At 43.5% G+C, this 24,843-nt stretch overlaps 1 protein-coding gene across 1 annotated transcript in view; it reads right to left on the bottom strand.

Moving 5' to 3' along the window:
- The window catches only part of LOC147013040 (protein Niban 2-like), a 218,053-nt gene that overhangs the window by 4,915 nt on the left and 188,295 nt on the right, over positions 1-24,843 (bottom strand). The window contains 2 exon segments of the mRNA XM_085854496.1: positions 2,682-2,793; positions 14,991-15,098. Of these exon segments, the coding sequence (XP_085710622.1) occupies positions 2,682-2,793; positions 14,991-15,098 (220 nt within the window).

Below are 24,843 nucleotides of genomic sequence, written 5' to 3'. Positions count from 1 at the left end.
TTCTTCTTTGCCCCACGGTGAGTTCCAAGACATCCACCAGCAACATCAAGGATGGTGGTCTTGAAGGCACGTCACAACTTTAGAAATTCCCCAAAGCACCCAGACCCCTCCAAATCTCCACTCAGTCTGTACACAAACTCCTCAGCTCCCCTCTCATCCTTGAACTTCCTCACATCCAGCCTAGGCTGGAATGGTACCATTTTCCCAGTTTTTTGCTGCAACTTCATAGTTGCTACTACACGCCTGTAGTTAGTATTGAAGAACTGAGCACTCCAGTAGACTCTGCAGTTCTGGTTCATCCACCAGCGACAATCAACGAGCACATGGTCAATCTCCTTTGCCACACCGCCAACGTTGGAACACCAAGTCCAGCAATGAGCCTGTGGGCGATGAAACCATGAACCAGCTACCTGAAATCCATGACTTCTTGCAAAGTGAAGGAACTTAGTGCTATTCTGGTTCACAGTTCCAGACACATGGGGACCAACACATGTCTCATGACCATCCCTATCAGTTCCAGTCAATGCATTGAAATCCCACCAAGATGAGAAGAGTATCTCACCTGGGACACTGATCACCCACAGACTTGAGCGTGGCATAGAATGCATCCTTTACGGTGAGATCACTCACCTCAGTCCGAGCATATCCAGAGACCAGGGAAACGACACCAAAGGAGCGACGACTCCTTCGTCTCATTATACACTCGTTGACCAGTGTTACCTCAATTATCATTGGAGTTAGCTTAATGGACACAGCTACAGCAACTCCTTGGGCATGGTAACCATTGGAGCAACCAGACCAATAGTAGGTATAACCACCCACCATGATCTCGCCACTACCCAGTCTCCGAACCTCAGAGAGTGCTGCAATACCGATGTTCAAACGCTTGAGCTCAGCTGATAACAGACAGGTGATCATCCTCTCTTCAGGATAGGACATTCCAGGCACAGGATAGGACAAAATTGGTCGAAAATATACCAATAACCATGATTGACCTCCACACCTCTTTCGTATGGGTCTGGATTGAGGAGATTAGTCAAATACATCCCTTATCCAAGGGATGGAATCAACTGAATGTCAATTGAAGTATGCTAACACTGTATGAAGAAAGGAGAAGCTGACATTTTGGGTACCAACCCTTCATCGCAACAAAGTTGATATAGGGTGGGAGTGAGTCAGACATGCATCCATCAAAACTGCATGTGGGGTCGGAATGACTCATTTTGACATCTCACTGAAGGGAGTTCAAGGGGTATAGGAGTTAAACATCAAGGGGACTGGGAATGGGAGAAAAGTTGGAATAATAGGGAAAACAAACAAGAAGCAAAAAATGGGGTGAGTGAAACAGATGATAAACTAGAACGGCACTTGGAAGAGCGCATACTTCCACCAGGCTGAACAGTTTACGTTTTGTATTCCACTGATAGGCTGGATCCAGACCTGAACTAAAATCTAATTGGCTTGTTCTTGTCACTTACACAACGTGTCCACCAAGGTTTATCATAATCTGTCCACAACTTTTTGAAATATCATGCTCTGTACCGTTTTTGGCCCAATCTCTCAATGGTTGGTGAAGAATCACTGAAAATTTTTTAATGCTCCCATCAGGCTCCGGGATCTGGATTTCCACCAAAATTAAATCAATTAGTCCTTGTCACACACCTAACCTGTCCAGCAAATTTCAACTGAATGCGTCCATAACTTTTTGAGATATCCTTGTCACAAACAACCACACAGGGGTGAAAAACTTCCATCCACCTTCAGTGGTGGAGGTAATAAATAAACTAAAGTAAAAAGGATTTTAAAAAGGACAGAGAACAAAGGGGATGAAAAGGGAAGAGAAAGAAAGAAAGAAAAAACAATAAAAAAAACGGAGGCCATGAATGTAAAGCTGAATGACTGAACCAATGCCAAATATGCGAGACTTTTGACAAATTCTCTCAACCAAGTGTAGACAGAGGTATGCCAACCACACTAACAGAGATGAAGCGATGTTTTAGGCATGAGCTCTTCTTTAAAGCAAGAGACAATTGAAGATTGAGGGAAGGTATGGCTATGTGGAGGAAGTGTTGGGGGGGGTGGGCTTATGATGAAATTGAGGACGAGTCAGAGGGTGATGCCACACTTTTCTTTAACTAGCACAACCTGCATTGTCTCCCCTCAAAATTTGTTGGTAAGCTGAATATAAATATGGAAAAAACAATTATAAGGAAATTTGCAGAAATTATTTTGCAAATTAAAATGACACCAGATCCTGTGCCAACCATTTTGTCTTGTTTATGGCATGGGATCTGATATAGTTGTTTAAAACTGACTTCGTGTTGGTTTTGATGAACCCATACTGCATATTGTTTTGTGATTGTGGTACATGATAGGGGATTGCAAATATTTATGTCCCTGCATTCTATACCTTATATGAACTGAATGTTAAAAAGATGATGGTACAGTCTGTATTTTACAAGTTTTTAAAAAATGCAGACAAAACAATGGAATTGTTGAATTTGTCTTTACATTACATTTTCTCCAACATGGCCACTCTCATCAGTCTTTTATGCAGCTATGGTGATGATGATGGTTATTATTATTAACTGCTCTCTGATGAGCTTCATTTTAGGCTCTCACTGTACTCAGACTCAACATGACAAAATGTACAAACCAAAGAAAAACCAACTCTGCCTCACCCTGAAAGATGTCTTTTGAGACCGTTTGCAGAATAAGCTCTTCATACAGATTTTCCACATGAATGAATTTTGAGTAATCCTCAAAGATGAGTTCGTTAAACTTCTCCAGGTCCTGAAGAAAAGGCATATGAATGGACAATCCCTTTGCTGCAACTTTAACATTCATGTTCATCCAATAATGTACGTAGCGTTTAATATGCCACAGAAGTTTAATTATATTTTAACTGTTTAAATATATTTGAATTATAAACTTTGGTTTCAGGTGCTATCTGTACAATCTCTCATTACACTTGAATCCTTTTTTCCTTTTCAGGAATGAGACTCATGGAAGAGCAAGGTAGAGGTGACAGTGGGGTCAACATCAATGGTATGAACAAACAGGAAAAGAGGAGAGGTAGGAGGGGAGGAAGCACTGAAACAAGCAAGTAAGATGAATGTGTTCAGAAAGACATGCAATGAAGTCTCAGAAGTTGGAAAGTTCCAATTTCATTGTTATGAAGGCAAAACTTTGGAATGCATGAGCATTTAGTGCCGACTGTTAAATGTACCACATATAGACCTCAAATTAGGCATGGGGAACCGCCGGCCAGATCAGGCCTGTGTGGTGATATCTTGTTCAGTTTTGTATGTCGGTAGCCTTTATCACTGAACTTGAAAACAAATTAAGAATAGCAACACGTATTCCAAGCAATATGGCTACTCTCATCAAAAGGAAGCAATAGAAGTCGCATTAGGCAAGTCACTTTAAAACTGCTATGAGTATTATGACTACCGTCGAACCTCATGGACCCTGTATTCGCGGTATTAGGTTATGATCCTTATTCAACTGTGCAATTCAAAATATACCCTCACTGCCAAAAATTCAACATACCTCACTGCACTGGAAACCATGGGGATAGGAATACTGTACCTTGCTGTACTGTAAAGGGTGGGCCTTGCAATACTCTCTCCCACCTGGAGTGACACTACATAATGCATGTTTACATTCAGAATTTATGTCCCACCCACCCCCCTCTCCAAGACCAAGCATGGGCAAAGATAAAAACCCCTCTGCACTAATTGGGGTCCTGCTGATCCGATGTAGTAACACACACACACACACACACACACACACACACACACACACACACACACACACACACACACACACACACACACACACACACACATACACACACACGTCCATGAATTATAGTAAGGATGTATTACAACACAGAAATTAGAGGTTTTCAATTTTGGAGTAGTTTTCTTCTGAAGTTGTGAAACCTACAAATGAAGATTTGATTAAAATACCGAATCGACAGAGTTCTACAGTTGGTGAAATATAAAGTTATTTTAGAAATCAAAAACAAATCATGTGAAAAATGTGATTGCAGATGTGTGGTTGTCTCGAAATCCAGATGAATATAAAGTGCCTCTAGAAAGTCTACATCCCCCTTCAAAATTTTCACCTTTTGGTGCCATATTAAACGACCCGTGAACCCGTTGGGTTCCCGTTGTGACAGAGGTTGATGAAAAAAATCATTTCAAGAAAAAAAAAAGATAACTCCAGCGAACTGTACCGCTGAGGTTGTTCGCATTGATCAAATTCTCCCAAAGAGTACTTGACTGAATCGGGAATTGATTTTTAAATAATTTTTTTCGTTGCCCGATTTGAATGAAACTTGATACTGCATATATATATATATATATATATATATATATATATATATATATATATACATATATATATATATATGCATACTGTATATATATATATATATATACACAAGATGAGAGTTTTAGTAATATATCGATGAACACGTAAGTATTCGATCAAAATGGCGATGTTTATTTTATGCTTAAAAATAAATCGTTCTTTGGCTATACTAAATGTTTGAGATTTTTAAATAAATCATTTGAAGAAAAAAAAAAAAAGATAGCTCCAGCGAACTATACCGCTGAGGTTGTTTGCATTGATCAAATTCTCCCGAAGAGTACTTGATGAATCGGGAATTGAATTTTTAATTATTTTTTGTTGCCCGATTTGAACGAAACTTGATACTGCACACTGCAGGAGAATGGTAAGTAAGGTGGCCCTAAAATTTTTGCACTATCGTGTACCATTTTGGAGGTATTTCGGGAACATACATACATACATACATACATACATACATACATACATACGTACGTACAAACATGATGAGAGTTTTAGGAATAGAAAGATAGCCTGGAATTAAATTGCATTAAATCAGACTTTTTCCACCTTTATTTACACATCGTAACCCACAACTTCCAAGTGAAAAACTAGTTCTACAAAGTTCAGAAAATTAATTAAAATTACAAAACTAGAATATCTTAGTTGGATAAGTGTTCACCCCCCTTATAAAAGCAATTGTAAATTAGTTCAGGTGTAACCAATCACTTTCAAAATCACACACCAAGTTAATTAGCCTCCACCTGTGTTAAATTGTAGTGATTCTCATTATTTCAGAATAAAATCAGCTGTTCCTATAGGTTTCCTCTGCTGAGTGGTGCATTTCACAGCAACGACTCAACCATGGGCACCAAGGAGCTTTCAAAAGACCTCTGGGATAAAGATGTGGAAAGGTACAGATCAGGGAATGGGTATAAAAATATTTAAAAGACCTTGGATATCCCTTGGAGCACAGTCAAGACAATCATTAAGAAGTGAAAGGCGTATGGTACCACCAAGACCCTGTCTCTCTCCCTCAGATCAGGCCGTCCCTCCAAACTGGATGACCAAGCAAGGAGGAGACTGATCAGAGAGGCCACTAAGAGGCCAATGGCAACTTTGAAAGAGTTACATGCCTTCATGGCAAAGACTGGTCACTGTGTGCATGTGACAACAATATCCAAAGCACTCAAGTCTGGCCTGTACGGTAGGGTGGCAGGAAGGAAGCCATTACTTAGAAATTCCCCCCTTGAGTCCCGTTTGACTTGTGCAAAAAACACTCTGGAGATTCTGAAGCCATGTGGCAAAAAGTTTTGTGGACTGATGAAACCAAGATCACCCAAAGATCACGTTTGGTGCAATCCCAACCCAATAATACATCACCCAAAGAACACCACCCCGGCTGTAAAGCATGGTGGTAGAAGCATCATGTTATGGGGATGTTGTTTCTCATCAGCAGGGATTGGGGCACTTGTCAGGATAGAAGGGAAAATGGATGGAGCAAAATACAGAAAAATTACAGAAGAAAACCTGCTGCGCTCTGCAAGGAAGCTGAAATTGGGATGGAAGTTCATCTTTCAGCATGACAAAGACCTGAAACACAGCCCAAGCTGCACTGGAGTGGCTAAAGAACAAAAAGATAAATGCCCTTGAGTGGCCCAGTCAGAGCCCCAACCTAAATACAATCAAAAATCTGTGGCATGACTTGAAGATTGCTGTCCATCAACGCTCCCCATGCAACTTGACTGAGATTGAACAGTTTTTTTTTTTTTTACAGAAGAATGGGCAAATATTGTCCAATCAAGTGGTACAAAGTTGGTAGAGACCTATCCCAAAACACTCACAGCTCAAATCGCTGTCAAAGGCGCTTCCACCAAGTTGTAAATCAGTGGGGTGGACACTTATCCAACCAATATATTCTAGTTTTGTATTTTTCATTAATTTTTTGAAATCTGTAGAATCTGTGTTTCACTTGGAAGTTGTAGGTTGCAATATGTAAATAAAGGTGGAAAAAGTCTGACATAATGCAATTTAATTCCAGGCTATATGGCACCAAAAGGTGAAAATTTTGAAAGGGGGCGTATACTTTCTTTCGGCACTGTACTGTATATGCTTAATATCCTGTGGGGTGAAAGTGATGGAGAGGCTCAAGGGTTGATAGGGATACCAAAAAGAAAGTTAAAGATGAAAAGGAGGAAGATTGAGATTTAAGAAGAGGAAGATGACGACGACGACGACGACGACGACGACGATGATTATAGTGCTGAAAATGCATATGAAGAGAAAAGCCAGGACTTGCAAGAGGAGTTTGACAGAAATATTAACATTATTAATAATGAAGGAGAGAAATACTCTGAAGAGTTGTTGCTCAAAATTAATTAATTTAAAACAAAAAATAATTTGTGGGGTAAATTCTTGAAGGGTGATTGTAAAGAGTATTCAGTACTTCATATCATCACATTTGGAAGCATTGACAAAAGTTTTTTTGTTTGGCAGCGAAAAGGTCGGAGTGGCGACCCATCCAGGATTGTGCCCAATAGCCAAGGAGACTGCTTAGGCAGCACCAACGCTTTGCACAGAGTATGGTCCCAATGGATGGATGGTGATTGGAATAATACTGCTTCAACAATTAAATGGTACTATGATTTTTAAAATTAAGCATCAAATTCTGTTTCAGTGTTTTGGTTATGTGAGAAATATATTCTTTCAACGAACTATTCATAGAAAAACCGGAGATGAATATTATGGAGCTGGACACAGAAAAGGACACAAATGTGGTTTCTTGTTTGCACACTTGCTTTGTAGGAAAGTTAAAATTGGCTTTTAAAATTCTTAATAGACAAATAAAATTCAGCATCTTTGAATTAAATGTAGAAGGAAAACTGACACCAAAATATCTCGTATATCAAAAGTAAAAAGTTATTTTAAAACACGGAATGTTCAGTGTGTAGGATCAAAAAGTGTTAATATACAAGTAATGATCAGTTTAAGTCGTATCGGTTTACATCTTATTGTTTTAATGTCGATGGCAAATAGGGGACATTATTGGCTGCTCTTAGAGCACCCTTATTCTGGACATTTCCATCTGTCTGTCTGTCCGCGAAACTTTTTATCAATTTAAGTCAATTAGTTTTACGTCATTGACAAATAATATATTGTTACGAATTCGCGCCCACCGGCGTGCGAACGACCGCTTTTCACCAATAGTAGCCGCTCGCCCACCGGACGGACAATTCAGTCGTGACCTTCCGGAACAACACCGGAACCCTGTCACGGGTGGGTTCTTAATCCCACCACAGCCTAGCCAATTTTCTACCCACGCAAAATAGGGTCAATCGCCGAATATCGATATACCTAAGTACGCGCGCGGGTAGCCAACCGGGAGACCGTACCTAGACGCAGGTCGGCTTGGACACGAACCGCTCAAGCGGTCCGTTCCGTTCTGCAGTGATAACCGAGCGGGTATTATCGCCCGACCTCGCCGGATCCGATTCTATTTAGCGGGTGTTTAAAAACCAACTACTATTCCGCAGTGCAAGATGGTATTCCAATAAAGGAAAGAGGACATGATGAACGGGGTACATTTAACCAAGCACATTTATTCACTAAACACGTATACAGGCAAAGCAATGAAAACACGTATGCAGTAAAACAATCATGCACGGGACGGGGACAAAGACATGAGCAAGGTGAAAGCACTACGACCGTCTATCAGCAATTATCATTTACAAGCACTTACACAGTTCTACTTCGCAAGATACGGCGCTTCAACATGCATTCAAAAGAAAAGAAGAGAATACCCTCAAAGACAAGGGAGTCAGACAGAGTCCGTAGACCTTTATGCCGTGGAGCCGTGTAGACCGCAGAGGCTCCGCGAGACCGTTGCAGGTTACCTGCACCCTCGTGGTGCCTTGATGGGCGGGTCGCGACGTCTATCCCCCACGGCAGCTAGGATAGCCACGGCTGACTCGGGCCTTCCACGGGGCCGGCGAGCTCTCTCCGGCGCTCTACAGTCGGACGCTCAGGTTTGCGCCACAGAGCTGGCAGAGCAGCACCTCCAGTCCGCGTCTCTGGTGCCACGCCCGGACTCCCCACCGACCGCGAGCTCCGACGAACGGGTCGTTCCACGGACCGCTTCTCCACAGGCAGGCCACCACGAGCCGAAGATCCCGACGAAGAAGCCCACCAGAAGAAACCACCAACACCCACACACGACTGACCGACCGACTTGGCGCTCTGCGTGCCCTTTTATTCCTATCGCTTCTTGCTCCGCTCTCCATCGAGCTCCTGCGGGAAGCTTCGAGAAAAGGGGCATTGCCCATGTCCAACCCTCTCGCCCCCCCCTCACGGCGTGCGGGGGGGGGGGGTGAGGGAATCGTTACATGGCCCCGCCCTAGGGAGATTCATTCCCCCAAAATGAGGCCCTCCTTCACATGACCTTTGACCTTTGGCTCGAATCGCACTTCCACCACACCAAAGCGCGGGAAAAACAGGCGGGAAAATCCGTGCGCCACTGATGTTCCTTCTTGTTTTTCCCTTCCGTTATCGAAATCCCTTGTTCCTTTTCCTCCGCAGAGATGGTTTTACAAGCGGAGTGGGTTGTAGTGTGGTTTGTGGAGAAGGGGGATCGGTAGTTGGCGTAGCGGGGAAGGTGATTAGATGGCTGAAACGTGGTTGGTCCAAAATAACGATAGTAAAGAAAAACGGCTATCTCAAAGGATCACAGCCCTGTGACAAGAATAATTCCCATTAAGCAATGGTGGGGAAATCTAACTGAACACAGACTTATCGATCTAACTGAACTAAGGACCTTTATGGTGTTCTGCGAATTTCCACAGCCGTAACAATATTATAAGATAAGAAGGTGGAGAAAATAATTAAAAATTCATTACAGAGAAAAGTCCTTATCAACCCTGCTGCAATGTTTCAAGTGCGAGACGAACGGTTTATTATTATTATTATTTTTTAAATTGCTTCTGTATTTCTTAATTTATTTACCACTATCAGGGTTAGCCGGCATTGCTCGGTGATGTTCTAATCCTTTTGGCATTTTGAAAAAAACATAATAATAAATAAAATAATAATAAAAAAAAAATTTGGGGTATATTTCTATTCTTTTGTGGGGACCTAAAACACTTCCCGACACCCACTAAGGGATGGGGTCGGGAATCATTTAATATTAACTTTCACAGAGTTACAAAGACTGAGTCAATATCGAGCGATTAAAAAAAAAAATCCAACTTTTTTTTCAAAATGTTACAATTTTTTTTGGCCAAAAACACTCCCAGCACACACTGATGAACCTCTGAAAGTTTGACGAAGATCCGTTCCACCATCTCTGAGAAAAATGGTGACACACACACACACACACACACACACACACACACACACACACACACACACACACACACACACACACACACACACACACACACACACACACACACACACACACACACACACACACACAAACGGCTCTCTTATTGGGGCTTTCCCATTCAGGGAGGGGCTTCAAATTCAAATCTCCACCATTTTGTTTTCTCCACATAGCTCTGAAACTCCATAGGCCTCTTTTGTAAGGCTCACACTTTCTGACTCTCTCACTGCTTTGTCTTAATTCTAATTCGACAAGCCGGTAGGCGACATGGCTGCTCGCTCTCGATGGAAAGCTGGCCGACGCGACTAGCCGATATTCATGTACATGCTATAAATCAATTTAGCACAATAAATATTGTTACGGCTGTGAAAATTCGCAGAGCACCATATAGGTCCTTAGATCAGTTATGCCGATAAGTCTGTGTTCAGATAGATTTCCCCACCGTTGTCTAATGGAGTTTATTCGTGTGATCAGGGCTGTGATCTTTGAGGTAGTGTTTTTCTTTTGCTATCGTTATTTTGGACCAACAGCATTTCCACCACCACAACCACACCCGCATCTCAACAAACCACGCCATCCTCACCACTTCACCCACAACGGCCAACATCGCCTCACCACCTTCTCCACCCTGCCAACCATCAATCACCTTCGCCACAACAACCACATTTCAACGACCACACCACTACTTCAACAACCACACCACAAACCTCTCCACATCGAATAACATCTACATCACGGATACTCATCAAGAAAGGAAACAAAAGCAACGGTAAGAAAACCCATTGCCCCCGCGGAGTGCGGGCAGAACCACAGCTCCGAAGAGAGAAGTTCCGATAACGCCTGGGATTTCCCCTCCCCCTTTCCCTGCTTTCCCGCGCGGCGGGAGGGTGGAGGGGCGGATCGAGCCAGGGTTCAAAGTTTATGTAAAGGAGGGGCCTCATTTTGGGCGGACAATGCCCCCGGCGACACCTCCCCTTGGGGGCAACAGCAACAAAACTTCGAGAATTCTTCCCCCGCACCTCGCGAAGGGAGGGGCGAAGCGCCGTGGAGATAAAAGGGCACGCGGAACGAAAGGTCGCACTCGGTGTGGGTCACGCTCTGTGTGTGTCTCTCTCTCTCTCTCTCTCTCTCTCTCTCTCTCTCTCTCTCTCTCTCTCTCTCTCTCTCTCTCTCTCTCTCTCTCTCTCTCTCTCTCTCTCTCTCTCTCTCTCTCTCTCTCAGTCAGTCGTCTCTGAGTTGTCGAGTTGGCTCTGCACGGAGGGAGAGTTGTCGGCGCTGGAGGTTGTGGAGGTGTGTGGAAAGGAGGAGAGAGCGTAGAGCAGCGGAGCCGAGGCGCATGGCCTGCCGAGCCGTGCCTTACCGTGGGTCATGGAGACGGGACGTTGCGGGTCGCCCCAGTGAGGTGAAGGTAGCCAGCCCGGTCTTGCGGAGCCTCTGCAGTCTACACGGCTCCGTGTCAATAAAGACCCAAGGGGTCCAGTCTGCCCCTCATCTGTCCTGGGGTATTTCTTTGCTTTCGAATGAACGTTGTGGCGCCTTGTCTGCTAAGTAGAATTGTTAAGTGCATGTACATAATAAATAGACTGTCATAGCTCTTTGACTTGCTCGTGTTTTGTCCCTCACCCGTGTTTGCTGTAAATAACTGCATGTGTGTTTTGCATTGATTGATTCATGACTGCGTACGTGCTTATGCTTGTAAATAAATGTGCTTGTTTAAATGTACCCCGTTTGTTGCATCTTTTCCCTAATTGAACTGCCATCTTGTACTCGGAATATAGTTGGTTTTTAAATAGCCGTTAAAGCGATCGGGTCCAACGGGGGTCACGATAACACCCCGCTCGGTTATCCCAAACGGAGTGAGCTGTATTAAGCGGCTCGTGTCCCAGCGGCCCCGTTGAGGTACAATCTCTCGGTAATCTACCCGTGCGATTAATTAGGTATATCGACAATTCGGCGATTGACCCTTTCACTCGTGGGTAGAGTACGTACAAGGTTGTGGTGTGGTTAAAAACACACCCGTGGCTGGTTTCCGGCGTTGATCCGGAAAGCCGCGACTGAATTGTCTGTTCGGTGGGCGAAGCGGCCGCTATTCGTTAAACGCGGCCGTTCGCACGCTGGCGGGCGGAAATCTATAACAATATGATTATCACAGCCTTCTTAGTTTGCGCCCAGAAACCCGCCTTGTGAAATTTCAGGCATGTTTTCAAAGAGACTAACAAATGGCAGCCCTGGTAATTCCATTTATCTATTCGCTAAAGATTTTATTTTTTTTATATGATGTTGTAAGACATTCTCCTTGGGCACAAAAAAACAGGTCCCTCGGAGGTCCAGTTTCGGAGGTATTGATTTTTTTGTACAGTCCACAATAAGTGTACGATGTACGATAAAGTATTTTAGCTGTTGCTAACAGAGGCGTGCATAGCAACCATTCATTTTTGTGTACATGCTGGCCACATTGCACACATTTCACCCAAGTTTCATCAAAATCAGACTCTTTCTCTTAGAGATATTCGCAATTAACCGTTTGTGAAATGTTTGACATGTACTCGCCCAAAACCTATCTCCTCCTTCAAATATTTTTTGTTAGGGCTGCAAGTTGGCATGAAGAGAGCTCGATAGATTGCGCACAAAACTCTAAGCTTCGATTTTTCGATTTTTTTTTTGGAATATTTTTCGATTTTTTGACCACTTTAAAGGGCCATTGCTACTGTATGCCGTTGCTAGGGCCCGGGGTCCCATATTCGAAAGCACACGATTCCCAGAAATATTGGTCCTACTTACCAAATTTCATTGGAATCGGTTGAGTGGTTTTGCCCCGAGGCTTGACTAAAATTTCACGGACAGACAGACAGATGGAAATGTCCAGAATCAGGGTGCTCTAAGAGCAGCCAATATCCAATTTCATTTTTCATCGTCATGAAGATGGTTTAAGACTTGGCTGCAAAAAATGGGAATAAAATCCAGCGAAAATCAAAGTTTTAAAAGAGAAAATGTATTTTAATAGCCGTTTCTGGTTGGGTGCAATGTGGGGAGGAGCAGAGAGGAGGTGGGGGAGAGAGGGGAGATGATTGGGGGGGGGGGGCAGAGGAGAAGGGGGGAAGAGGATGGACAAAGTGGAGCAGGGTGAGAGTGGGGGAGGATGCGGGGGGGGGGGAGAAGATATGGAGTAAAGGATGGACAGAGTAGGTGGGGGGGGTTGGAGAAGAGAGGGTGGAGTGATGTCACAAAAGCATTTGCAATGCTATATAGGACCCTATTGAAAGCTCTTCCCAGCCAGAGGGTTGAGGTCTTGCAGTCGCATTTTACATTACGTGGAATTTCCACGTTTCACTGCTAGTAGGATAGATTGAGTTTCAGTGTGCCTGTCCAAGGCATAACATTTTTACCATTTGAGATTTTGTCATCAAATCTTAAACAAAACTTTATTTTGAGAAGATGGAGAACACAAACAAATAAAATGTGCAATTTTTTTTAACTGTCGTTTTCGTCATGTTTACTCCCGGGGTGTGTTCAGTTACCAAGCAGCTAGTTAGCACTTGCCAAGCCAGCCATTCCTTATCAACGGTTTCAAATAGACAATAGAGCGTTTGCTTGAGCACTAAAGCCACTTGGCAAGTGCTCCACAATAAATTTAATAACTGAACACACCTCAGGGTTTGGGAAGTGTAAGAGCAGTACAAAGAGGATGAGAAATGAAGTTCTTGACGTATAGTGCAACTCTGCCACCACGATGGGGTTCAGTTTGATCAAATTGGAGGAGACAATAGGCAGGGAGTGACATGAAGGATTCAGAGATGTCCTGTGGGAGGAATGATTCTGTTAAACAGATGATGTCCAGTTTATCAGCAACAGCCTGTGTTGAGAGATCTGTCAGCTTGGAGCGGAGACCTTGGATATTTGAGGTCCACACGTTTATGGAGAAGGGAGAAGGAGCTGCTGATAGTGAATCAGAATGTGGAAAGGAGTAAGTAGAGTGAGGCTGCAGCTGCAATGGCATTTGTGAAAGGACTAGAGAGGAGTAAGACCAGAGCAGGCCATCAATTTCATGTTCCAATGAGGAGGCTGTACGATGATCCTGTTCCATGCTCTCGCTGATGTACAGAAGACGTACTGTCGGACAATGAGGTGGTCACTTCTACCTTTTCGTCTCCATAACCCCACCACTTTTCTTTCCAGCTACCTCGACTCACTCAAGCCACATCGCATCCCCCCCCCCCCCCCCATTGTACATATTTATCTACCTATGAAATTACAAGTACTTATTACAAATCTCGTTTTATTATTTTCTGTAATATATAATTTTTATTATTATGTAAATATATCTTATACTTACTTTCCACTATTATTTGGTATTATTCTTCCTCATTAAATCATATAATTTGTGATTTATCAAGACACTACATATGAAGTGCTGGAATGCATCTCCTGTATTTTAGTTAATTATTATGGGACACTGCTGATCAGTTTAAGTCGTAGCAGTTCAAGTCGTGTTTTCCATGAACATAACCCCGACTTAAACTGATCATTTCCAATATCTTCAAAAGAGATGTTAAAAATAGAACCGGAAACCACATACAAGAGTTAAAAAATATATATATTATTTTCAATCATAAAGCCAATTTACAACAACTGGGATTCCTGGAGAATGAAATCTTCGCTGATATTCTTTCTGTGGATGCAAAACAAACTTAAAAGTAGCTAAGAGATTCGACGAAGTTGGAAACCTTAAGTCTTGGGGCCAGCTGGAAACAGCATTGATCAAATTTGTATGAAATATTATATTTATTATAGTAATAACATGAAAAACATGAAGCTGTCAGAAAAATAATAGATCCTTCATATGAACCAAACATCAAGAGAAAAATGGATGGAGGTCAAATAACAACGCTTACATCACTATATAAGCAACTTGCGTATGCCAAATTTATCGTAAGGCATATAATTCAACCATAGTGTTGACACAATGGCATTTTTTGCCAGCATAATGTCCAGAAAACAACAAATCCTTGACCAGACAGCTGAGATGAGTATTGAGTAAAATACTAAGTGAGCAATGCTGCCAATGCTCAGGCTACAAAACAGACTCTGCTTTAACTTTCAGATCAAATGGGACCAGGTGTCCATTCATACACCTAAATCCTAGGATATTGACAATTGTAAGAGAGAAAAAGTTATACCTTTTGATGTGACAAAAAAAACAACATTTAAGCATTGGCAACATCACCAGGGGTGAACCACATGCCTAATGTGAACTCACCATTTTTGAGTCAGGGCAGAGAGAGCTGAACAGGAATGGGGCAGTGACCTGCAACAGAGCCTCTCGGAAGAACTTTTTCCGCACAGTACTGCTGTCATAGCCATATTTCTTTGGGGAAGAGTTAAAAATAAGTGGGGGAGGGGGAACAACAGGTGACAATGGGAATTCATTTTTGCTCACATAGTTAAAGTGGATGAAGGAGGTCCAGTATAATTTTATTTTCCCCTGCATTACATTTTGGATTCCTTTAGAAAAGCCTCTGAGAATTAAAGGAAAAAAAAAAATCAAAATGAGTATCGATCTCCTGCACTCCAGAAACAAATGAGAATATGGCATCATAAGCAGAGCCAACTTTTCTACACAGTACCAAATGGATATAAATCACAATTTCTCTGACCATCATCATCATATCATATGGAAGCTTTTTGCATGTACAACCTATAAAGTAGAAAAAAATAAAGATCCATAAGAAGTCGATCGAATCATCAATCATTCAGTGTTCCCAGCCATTACAATTTATGCTTTACTAAAATAACCCTTGTACAATTGTAACTGGAATGAAGTCGATAGTACCATCACAGATCCACATGCCATCGATAGCAAAGTTGAAAGATGGCAAAAGGTTCCAACAAGAATGACCCAATATCAAATTTTTAGTTGACAAAAACAATCTTCCGTTTTGACACGTCATCGAAGTCATCAACCCCTGGGGACTTTTTCCATCCAAGTCCCCAATCCCTGGGACATGAAGCAGGGATCAAATCCCCACCAAAATGTTAAATATTTCATGTGTCGCTTATTTGCTGATTGCACATACAAAGTTAAATTGAAAAAATGGTTTAAAATGTGTTTGTGATTGCATTTTTTGGTATTTGAGCTTTTGGCCCTGCCCCAGGACCCCCAGGGGATGAGGTTAAAAATGATACTGCTCGTACAGGTCTGTGCAATGTGGTGATCATAACTACCAAGTCTGGTGAATTTCTGCACAACAGTTTCAGAAGAGATTGCGTGATGGACAGACACACACAGACAGACCCAATTTGCAATATCCCCCCATTTTTTATGTCTCCGCTGATGAAGTCGTCAGAGGCATTATGTTATTAAGTTGTCTGTATGGACGCACGTACATCCATGATAATTTTCTCTGTTTTCTCTGCAACCAACTGTTACAACATTTCTTTCAAAGTCCAACTGTTACAACACTTCTTATCTCCAGTGTCTGAAATCGCCTTTATTGCATCCCTCAAGAAATGTCTTTAGCCGCATCTCTGACCGAAAAATGTTAACCCCAGTTTGCAATGCACGTTCGTTTTCCATCAATCGTCCTTTTTTCCAACTTCAGTGCCAATTCACCCCTCTCACTCCTCCCTCTCAAACCAACCATCACACTCTTCCCCTTCCAAGCTTCCCTCTCACCTTTCTCAAAAACTCCCTCCTCACCTTTCTCCCTCAACTCTCCCCACTCACCCTTCTCCCTCCAATCACCCCTCACTCCCCCTAGTCAAAGTTGCCCCCCCCTCACATCCACAAAGCTGCCTCCTCCCCTTACCCTCTCTCCTCCATCTCATCACTCCACTTCCTTCTGCCCCTCTAGACTGGTCTCCAATCACTACTTTCTCCAACATCAACTCGTCCTGAGAATTCTTTAAAAGAAACTTGCTCTCTCTCATGCACAGATTTATCCCCTCTCGTCTTCAGTTATTCTACCCTTCCTCCCGCCTATGGTAAACTGAAGCTTGTGACGAGGCAGTTGTCCTGAAACAACTTGCCGTTGTCTCATGGAAAGCAAATCCAACCGAGGGTAATCTCAGTTCCTTCCATGAAGCTTGGAACAAGTGTGTGTCTATCCTCAGGAGAGCCAGAAAACAACATCTTTCTAATCTCAAGTCTGAACTCTCAAACCCCTCTCTCTCTCCTCCAAATCCTGGTGGCATCTAATCAAATCTGTTTCTGGTGTATGTTCCTCCTCTATCACTTCCCTTGCCTCAAATGGCTGTACTGCTGATACCGCACGTGAAAAGGCTGAATGCCTAAACTCCGTTGTTTGCAACTAAATCTTGTGTCCGAAACCCATCGCTTTCTGTACCCACTTCACCAAGTCGCACCCTGCTGTCGCTGGACTCTGTGTCCTTTACTTCTGACAAAGTGGAGAGCTTGCTGTCAAACCTCGACTCAGATTCTGCAACCGGTTCAGACGGCATCAGTCCACATCTGCTAAAAACCTGCACCTCTGCTCTTGCTCGCCCTCTCTCTGTTCTATTCACCCTCTCATTTACTCAAGGTCATCTGCCATCTGCTTGGAAATCAGCAAGCATTATTGTTCTGCATAAAAAGGTGCAAAAACAGATCACTGCAACTACAGACAAATTAGCCTTCTCACAATCATCAGCAAGGTGATGGAATCCATCATCGCTTCAGACATTAAATCCTTCCTCTTTTCCAATGGCTTGATTTCCGATCATCAATTTGGTTTCAGACCAGGTCACTCTACCCTGGATATGCTGCTTCTGTTCTCCCAACAAGGGATGGAGGTCCTCAATGCAAGACGTGAAATCAGAGCCATATTCCTAGATATATTGCGTGCTTTTGACACGGTCTGGCACCCCGCCCTGCTCACTAAACTCTCCTCCTATGGTATCCAGGGCCTTCTACACTCATGGCTCGCAGACTTCCTCTCCTGTCACAGACAACGAGTGGCCCTCAATGGAGTTCTCTCATCCCCTCTTCCTGTCCAGGCTGGAGTTCCTCAAGGCAGCGTTCTGCGCCCTGTTCTTTCTCTGGTTTTCATCAATAATCTCTCCGACTCCCTGGAAAATTATCTTTATCTCTTTTCTGATGACTCCACCCTCTGCCATACAATCTGTCATGCCAAAGACTGGCAAGAAGCAGCTTCTTCGCTCACTGCAGATCTGGATAAAATCACAAACTGGTCCAACACGTGGAACATGTCTTTCAATCCTGAAAAATTTCACAATCACTGTTTCTCCGAAAGGACCGTTTGGAAACCCACCCCCCCTCCCATCCCCACCATCTATTTTCTCAACAATCCTCTTGAAGAAGTCCTTTCACTCAAGCTTCTGGGTCTCACTATCTGCCATGATCATTCCTCGGAAAGCCACATTTCCAACCGGGCCTCCAAAGCCAGTCGCCGACTGGGCATCCTTCATCGTGCAAAGTCCTTCCTTGGCCCACCTGAGCTCTTGACCACATACAAAGCCTTTGTCTGCAGCCTGATGGAGTACTGCTCTCTCCTCTGGGATGGTGCACCTGCCTCTCACCTTTCTTAGCTTCACGCTGTGGAAACCAAGGCACTTAGGATCATTGGTATCTCTCGCGGTGAGGCTGAGTCTTTGGGCCTCTCACTCTCTCACCACAGGCAGGTCAGTGGTCTTTCTGTCGTCTATCATCTCCTCTTCGGTCTCACCCCCCCACCCCCCGCTCTGTTTGCGATATGTCCCTCCCCCTCATATTTCTGCAGGGTGCTCAAGGTCCACCAGCAACTCCCATCTGGTAAAACTACCAAAATCATGAATCACTGCTCACCGTCACTCTTTCTTTCCTCTTTTATCCCACCTTTGGAACAAACTCCCACACTCACTTCAATCCCACTCTTCCCTCCAGGTTTTCAAAACAACAGTTCACCATCTCTTATCTTCCCCCATTCAAAACCATGATCTTTTCTACCCGTTAATCCACCCCAAACCCACCTCCTTCAAATTCCATGCCTTCCTTCCAAAAAGTTTGCTGTCGTGTGAGGTCCTGAAAGTCCCTGTGGTGTACATCTTGTTTTCCCCATGTTCCCTGCCCCATATCTCCTAATAGCACTGTTCCCCACTGTTTAGTCCTTCCCTCTCCCACCTCTCTTGTCTCCTGTCCCCCGTGTTGTGCGTTGTGTGTTAGCTCTTCTACGGGACTCGACAATGTATACCAAAAACAAAAAAAACAAAACACATTTATCCGATTCACAAAATGTGCGACGACTCATGTAAAATGTTTTAATATTATTTATGACATCCTCAGACATGTGGTGTGGCAGCCATGTTGGAAAAAAGGAAAAACTTTGGACCTCTTTCTCCAAAACCACTCCATGAAGAAAATTAAATCTTGGCTCATGTCAAGTACTCCCTTTAGAGCCTGGCATTGGCTTGGGATCTTAGGCTCCTGAGTTTGAGTCACATTGGCCACTGAATTAACACCAGGTGGGGTTGACAGCCTGTCATCCTTCCGAGGTCGGCGAAAAGAGTACCAGTGTACTGGTATAGGGGCACAGCATCAGCGGCTTCGTCATGCTCCAACAAAATGATAGCTATCCGGCAGCCAAGCTGCCATACCCAAGAAAAAGAAGTACTCCCCATTGGAAACAAGTGCGATATACATATATATATATATATATATATATATATATATATATATATATATATATATATATATATATATATATATATATATATATTAGGTGGAATCGTTACGACATCATAATTGCATACGTTTAACGCTTTATCAGATCAGAATGAAAAATTTTGAGCCTCATCTCAAGCTAAATTGTGTTGGGGGAGGGGGGGGAGGGGGGGAATTGACGTCATCGGTCACGTGGTTCAGCAGCCATTTTTTTAAAAACATAAAAACTTTTTAAAATCTTCTACGAAACGGCTGAACAGATCGAGGTGAAACTTTACAGGTTTGATCGCCTATTCACGAGGAATGTAAAGTTCTCCACCTATGACATTTCGGGTCACATGGTTTTGCAGCTATGAATTTTTGAAGACTATAACTAAAAATCTTCTCCAGAACGACTTGACAGATTCAAGGGGAAATTTCACCGACGTGTTCCCCAAGCCTCAAGGATACCAGGGTGTTCACGAATAAGTAATGGTCTTGCAGCCATATTGGTTTGAATGAAAATCAAAATTATTTCTCTTGAACCGCTTCATCAATCGATGTCAAACGTCACAACAATTATGATCTCGTAGTTATGGGGAATATATGTTTTAAATTTCAATCTGATCGGACACACGGTCTGGCAGCCAAAATTACTCAATATTTTGAATCTGGGTTTCGGGATTTAAATCAAACTTGGTACAAGTACGTATAATGACACACTGTAATTATGTGGGTGGAGGCATATATGGCAACATCATGACGTAGAAGAGTGCCATTCCAGTTATTTTAAAGCATGGGTATAATATCAAGTTTGAAGTGATGTTGTGAACAGTTTGGTAGGTACATTCTTTCCATAATGGTGCTATTGTTATGGGGCCGGGACATCGGCCATGAGCGCGACCGCTAGACGGAGCCGCAAATCGACTCGACCGATCGCCCAGAATTCAGATCGTACTTCTCTGGAAATGTCCGGAGAAGACGGGTCCCTTTTAGACTGAAATCCGCCAATGGGTAGACCACGTGGGGTAGGGTCGATTGCCAACTTCAATTTACCCAAGTACCCACGTGGTCCAACTACCGGGGAATTTCATCCTCGACGGAACTCGTACGAAACCGAGCCGCTTGGCGAGCTCATTCCGTGGGTGATCCCGAGCGGTTTTAATCGCCGAGAACCGTCGGACCGAATTATCCTGCAACCACGGCAATGGCCAACTAATCCCTCACACACGACATGCTCAGTCAATGAAAGAAGGAATGCGGACGAGCTGAAAATATTTAACAATTGGGGTTTATTTATACTGCAATGGGGAAATGAGGGGAGCACATGAAGCAGAGCTATACCGAATATAAGAAATGCAATGCAATTATATTCAGCACACAAAGCACTTAACAGTTTTCTACTTGTGAGACGGGCCCACGGACACACATACGCGCGCGCGCGCGCGCGCACACACACACACGCACACACACACACACACACACACACACACACACACACACACACACACACACACACACACACACACACACACAAGAAATGGTGGCTGATGCCTTTAATACGGACTTCAGCTCGGAGGGATAGATGAGCTGAAGCCCAGGACCTATCTGGGACCTTTCCACCTCGTGTGGTCTTCCAGCTGTTTGGACCGGGCACCAGCGAGGGTGAGCTGGTTCCAACCACCGCGAGCCGCGATCCTTTCCGAGCTCCGGCGGATCCCCTCGCGCTCCAGAACACGTGCTGGTGAGACGAGGCGCCAATCCTTCCCGAAGATGCGTCGCTTCCCTGAAGAACCACCGACCAAGATGAGGCCAAGGAGTCGCACAAAGTCGGGAACCAATCAGAGACCACGAAGTGCTCCACGAACCAAGAAGAGCCAGCCGAACCAGACCCCAAAGCAGAGCAAAAACCGAACCATCACCAGAACAACCCCCTCGAGCCAAGCAGAGGGTCCCCTTCTTATTCCTCTCAGCCCCGCCTCGTTTCCCGCGTGACTCATTCGCCCTCGTGCGCCGCACCCCGCAACCACGGGTGGGGGCTGTTTACCTTGCTTTCTGCCGGACCCGCCCCAACCGTCATTCCTGTTTACGCTGTTGAACCTCGGGACGGGAGGGTTCTTCTTCTTCTCCTTTGCGGAGGAGGGTCGTTCTTCTTTGTTTTTCTGATTGAACCCGAACTATTAAAATAAATCACAGCGCATTTACATAGATTTACCCATTAAACAATGGAAGACGAGCTATCTATAGAACACGTACTTACTGAGATAACTGAGCTAAAGGACCTGAATGTTGAGTGTGATCTATTTCCAAATTCGTAACACTATTACAGGACAATCCAACAAAACAAGTAAACAAATGAATTCAAACTATATTGCTGTATAAAATTCTTATTTTGATGTTATTTTTCTTTTCCGATTAGATGAGTGAACATGGTTGATAATGGGAGTGGACCTCACTGGTCGACCATTGAGGAGTGTATTTAAATGTTATAAAGTTGCTTTGCAATTGCATGATGTGGTTGCATATTTTGTGAAAAAGAAACTCGGTTAAAGATCATCTGTAAGAAATTGACTATCTGAAAGCATGAACAAGCAATCTACTTACTCAAACATGGACAGCGAGCTTTGATTCCTCTTCGGCAATTTATTTGCACATGGGCCCTATGGAACAATCTCAGTCTGAGACTCCTTTTTGTACACCGCTGCTTCCCAATTCCATATCTAGGCGATGCATGACATCATCGCCAGACGTCAAAGGAAGGGAGTACTCGGTTTTCACTTTGTTCTCTTGTTGGGTCGCTGAAATAGGTGACCCTTATTGTCAGTAATTGTGTGTGTTTGTTTGGATGTTTGTTTGTCATCAGCATAATTGGTAGTAAACGTGGGCGGATTTTGACCAAACTCGGGTTGTAGGTACATCTTATGACATAGTGCTTTGGAAATTGTGATGGTTGCTAGGGACGCTTTGGTTCCCTAGCAACAACCAAAAAACCTTCAAAATCGGTACCGTTCACGTGAAATCAATTCCGAAAGCCATTATCTCACGTAGGGTTATGACATTTGGCACGAATGATCTACAGGTGATGCTCTATCAAATATATTCCGGTTTTTGTGATATATGGAATACTTTACCTGCAGTGCCCCCTACAATTAGGGTATGCGTGAAAATTAAAGGCCCCCTAGCGACCAGGTGAGTGCATCGATACGAATGAAACTTTGCAGGTTCATGGTACTCAATGAGTACTACAACTTTGCCCCAGGACATATTGAGCGATTTCGCTTAGGTCAGGGGTCAAAGGTCAATTAGTGCAAAAATCGATAATATGCGAGACCTGGAGGTGCCTTCGTGCCAAATGCTACTCCTCCTAGGGTTATTGTCGGATGGTCATGAAAATTCACACTAATCGTCTGGAATACATTGTGCACAAATGATCGAGCCGGATTTTCGATTTAGATCTTTGTTCACCCACAGCACCCCCTCGAACTTTGGGGATTTCCGATTTCAAACCGCATTTTCGGTACTTTTCATTCAAATGGATACCGAGTAGTTATCAGTAGATGGAACTGGATGAGATTTGATATGCATAATCTTAAGGTGATTCCCTATCCGCTATTTGACATCCATTTTGCTCTACATCTTGTAGTTTCCATGCTCGGCGACCCATCGCCACCTACCGGCTTGTTTGTTTGTTTTCTTGTTTGTTTGTCCGGGTGATATCTCAGCCATCATTTGAGCAAGGAAGATGAAATTTGGGGACAAAAGTGAAAATGTACTTTGGCAAAAACAATATTTTTTATTTTTTCATCGATTGATTAATTACTTAATTATTATCGATTTATTAATTCCTTATTTATTTTATTTCTCATCCTGGCAATATCTCAGGCACCTTTTGAACTCGGAAGCTGATATTTGGACATGACAGTGACGAAGTGATTTCGCAAAAAAAGCATTTTTGATTAATCGATTAATCAATTAATTATTTTCTTTCTTGCTTTCCTAGTGATATCTCAGACATTCTTTGAGCTAAAAAGCTGAAATTTGGGGAAAAAGTGAAGATGTTCTTTGGCAAATATTTTTTGATTAATCAATTAATTACTCAATTATTATATTTCTCATCTGGGCAATATCTCAGGCACCTTAGTATTTTTGATGTATTGATTAATCGGTTAATTATTCTCTTTCTTGCTTGTCCGGGCGATATTGTTACGGTTGTGGGGGTAGATGGAGGAATTTCACAGGGAAGTTAGGATTGTATAGGGTTGCTTGGTCAGTGGATGTGTTGGAGACATATTGATGTAAATGAAGTCGGAAAACTGTGAGCTTAAGTGTTACTGGTCACCACACAGGAGTTGGTGCTGTGTGAATAAGATAGGGATTAAGACCAATTTCCCCCAGTATGTAATTGCCCGTGTGACCTTTCCCTACGTTTTTGCATTTGCAAGCCAGCCATGAAGGAGTTGCGTTTTTATAGCAACCACACACATAACAACAAGCAAGCAAAACGTGCCGAGCAGGCAGAAGCCCCACCTTCCCGGGTTTCGTGCCAGCAAGCCACGCCCAGAGGTGGGAGAAGTGAGGTGTTTTTTGGTTTGGTTGGGTTGAGTTTGGTGTAAGGGACACACGTGGTCGAGAGATGAGGAAGCTAGGAGATGGCGTGTAAGAACAGCGCATTACGGCTGGCTTTCCCTTTGACGCATGAAGAAGATGGTGTGATTCTCGTATTCATGCTGAGGTGGATTGGCTCGCATGGTGGAGCAAGACACTGGCCAATGACTCTTGGCTGGTCGTGAGAGACGATTTTGAAGCCTCGTATGCAGCACTGAAGGGAGCAGGGCCATTCTGCAGAGAGCAGCGTGATCGACGAAGAAGCCGCACCGTGGTTGGTGTGCCCTGGCATTGAATATCGCTTCACGAATTACCTCACGTACGTTTCCCGCCCAGAGAGCAGCTCGGCACCATTTTGGGGCGCATCTTCCCACACCAGACGAAGAACCCCGATTCCAAAGTTCAATAAAGACCATCTCTGGACCAAGCTAAGTGCCAGAATAAAGGGAGGATTTTCTTTTGTTTTGCTTTCCCCTTGTCTGTATTTTAGTCTGTGTGTAGAGGTGCTTCGACTTTAGGGTTTAGTTTACTTCATGTATTATTATTACATTCTGACTTATACCCTTGTAAATATTTCTATTTTCATTAAATCCCGGTTATTTTAAGTTGCCGTGTCTGTGTATTTGTCGTGGGGTTCGAGTAGAAACCCCTTGTGCTACGCATCCATCACTCTACCAGTGTCGCCTGCCCCTCCTGTATGCGCTATAATCTCTGAGGATCATGTTTCCGCCTCCAAAGGAAAACCGCTCGGCGATCCGGGCCTGGTCGGTGTTAACCGCCCGTCCACCACAATTGGGTCAAGGATTAACCTTAACCGCCAGACCTCAGACAATATCTTAGCCATCCTTTGAGCTTGGAAGCTGAAATTTGG

The sequence above is a fragment of the Eptatretus burgeri genome, chromosome 14, assembly GCF_056783735.1.
Source record: "Eptatretus burgeri isolate ZD-2024b chromosome 14, Ebu_testis_v1, whole genome shotgun sequence".
NCBI lineage: Eukaryota > Metazoa > Chordata > Myxini > Myxiniformes > Myxinidae > Eptatretus > Eptatretus burgeri.
This window is presented reverse-complemented; position numbering and strand designations above follow the sequence as displayed.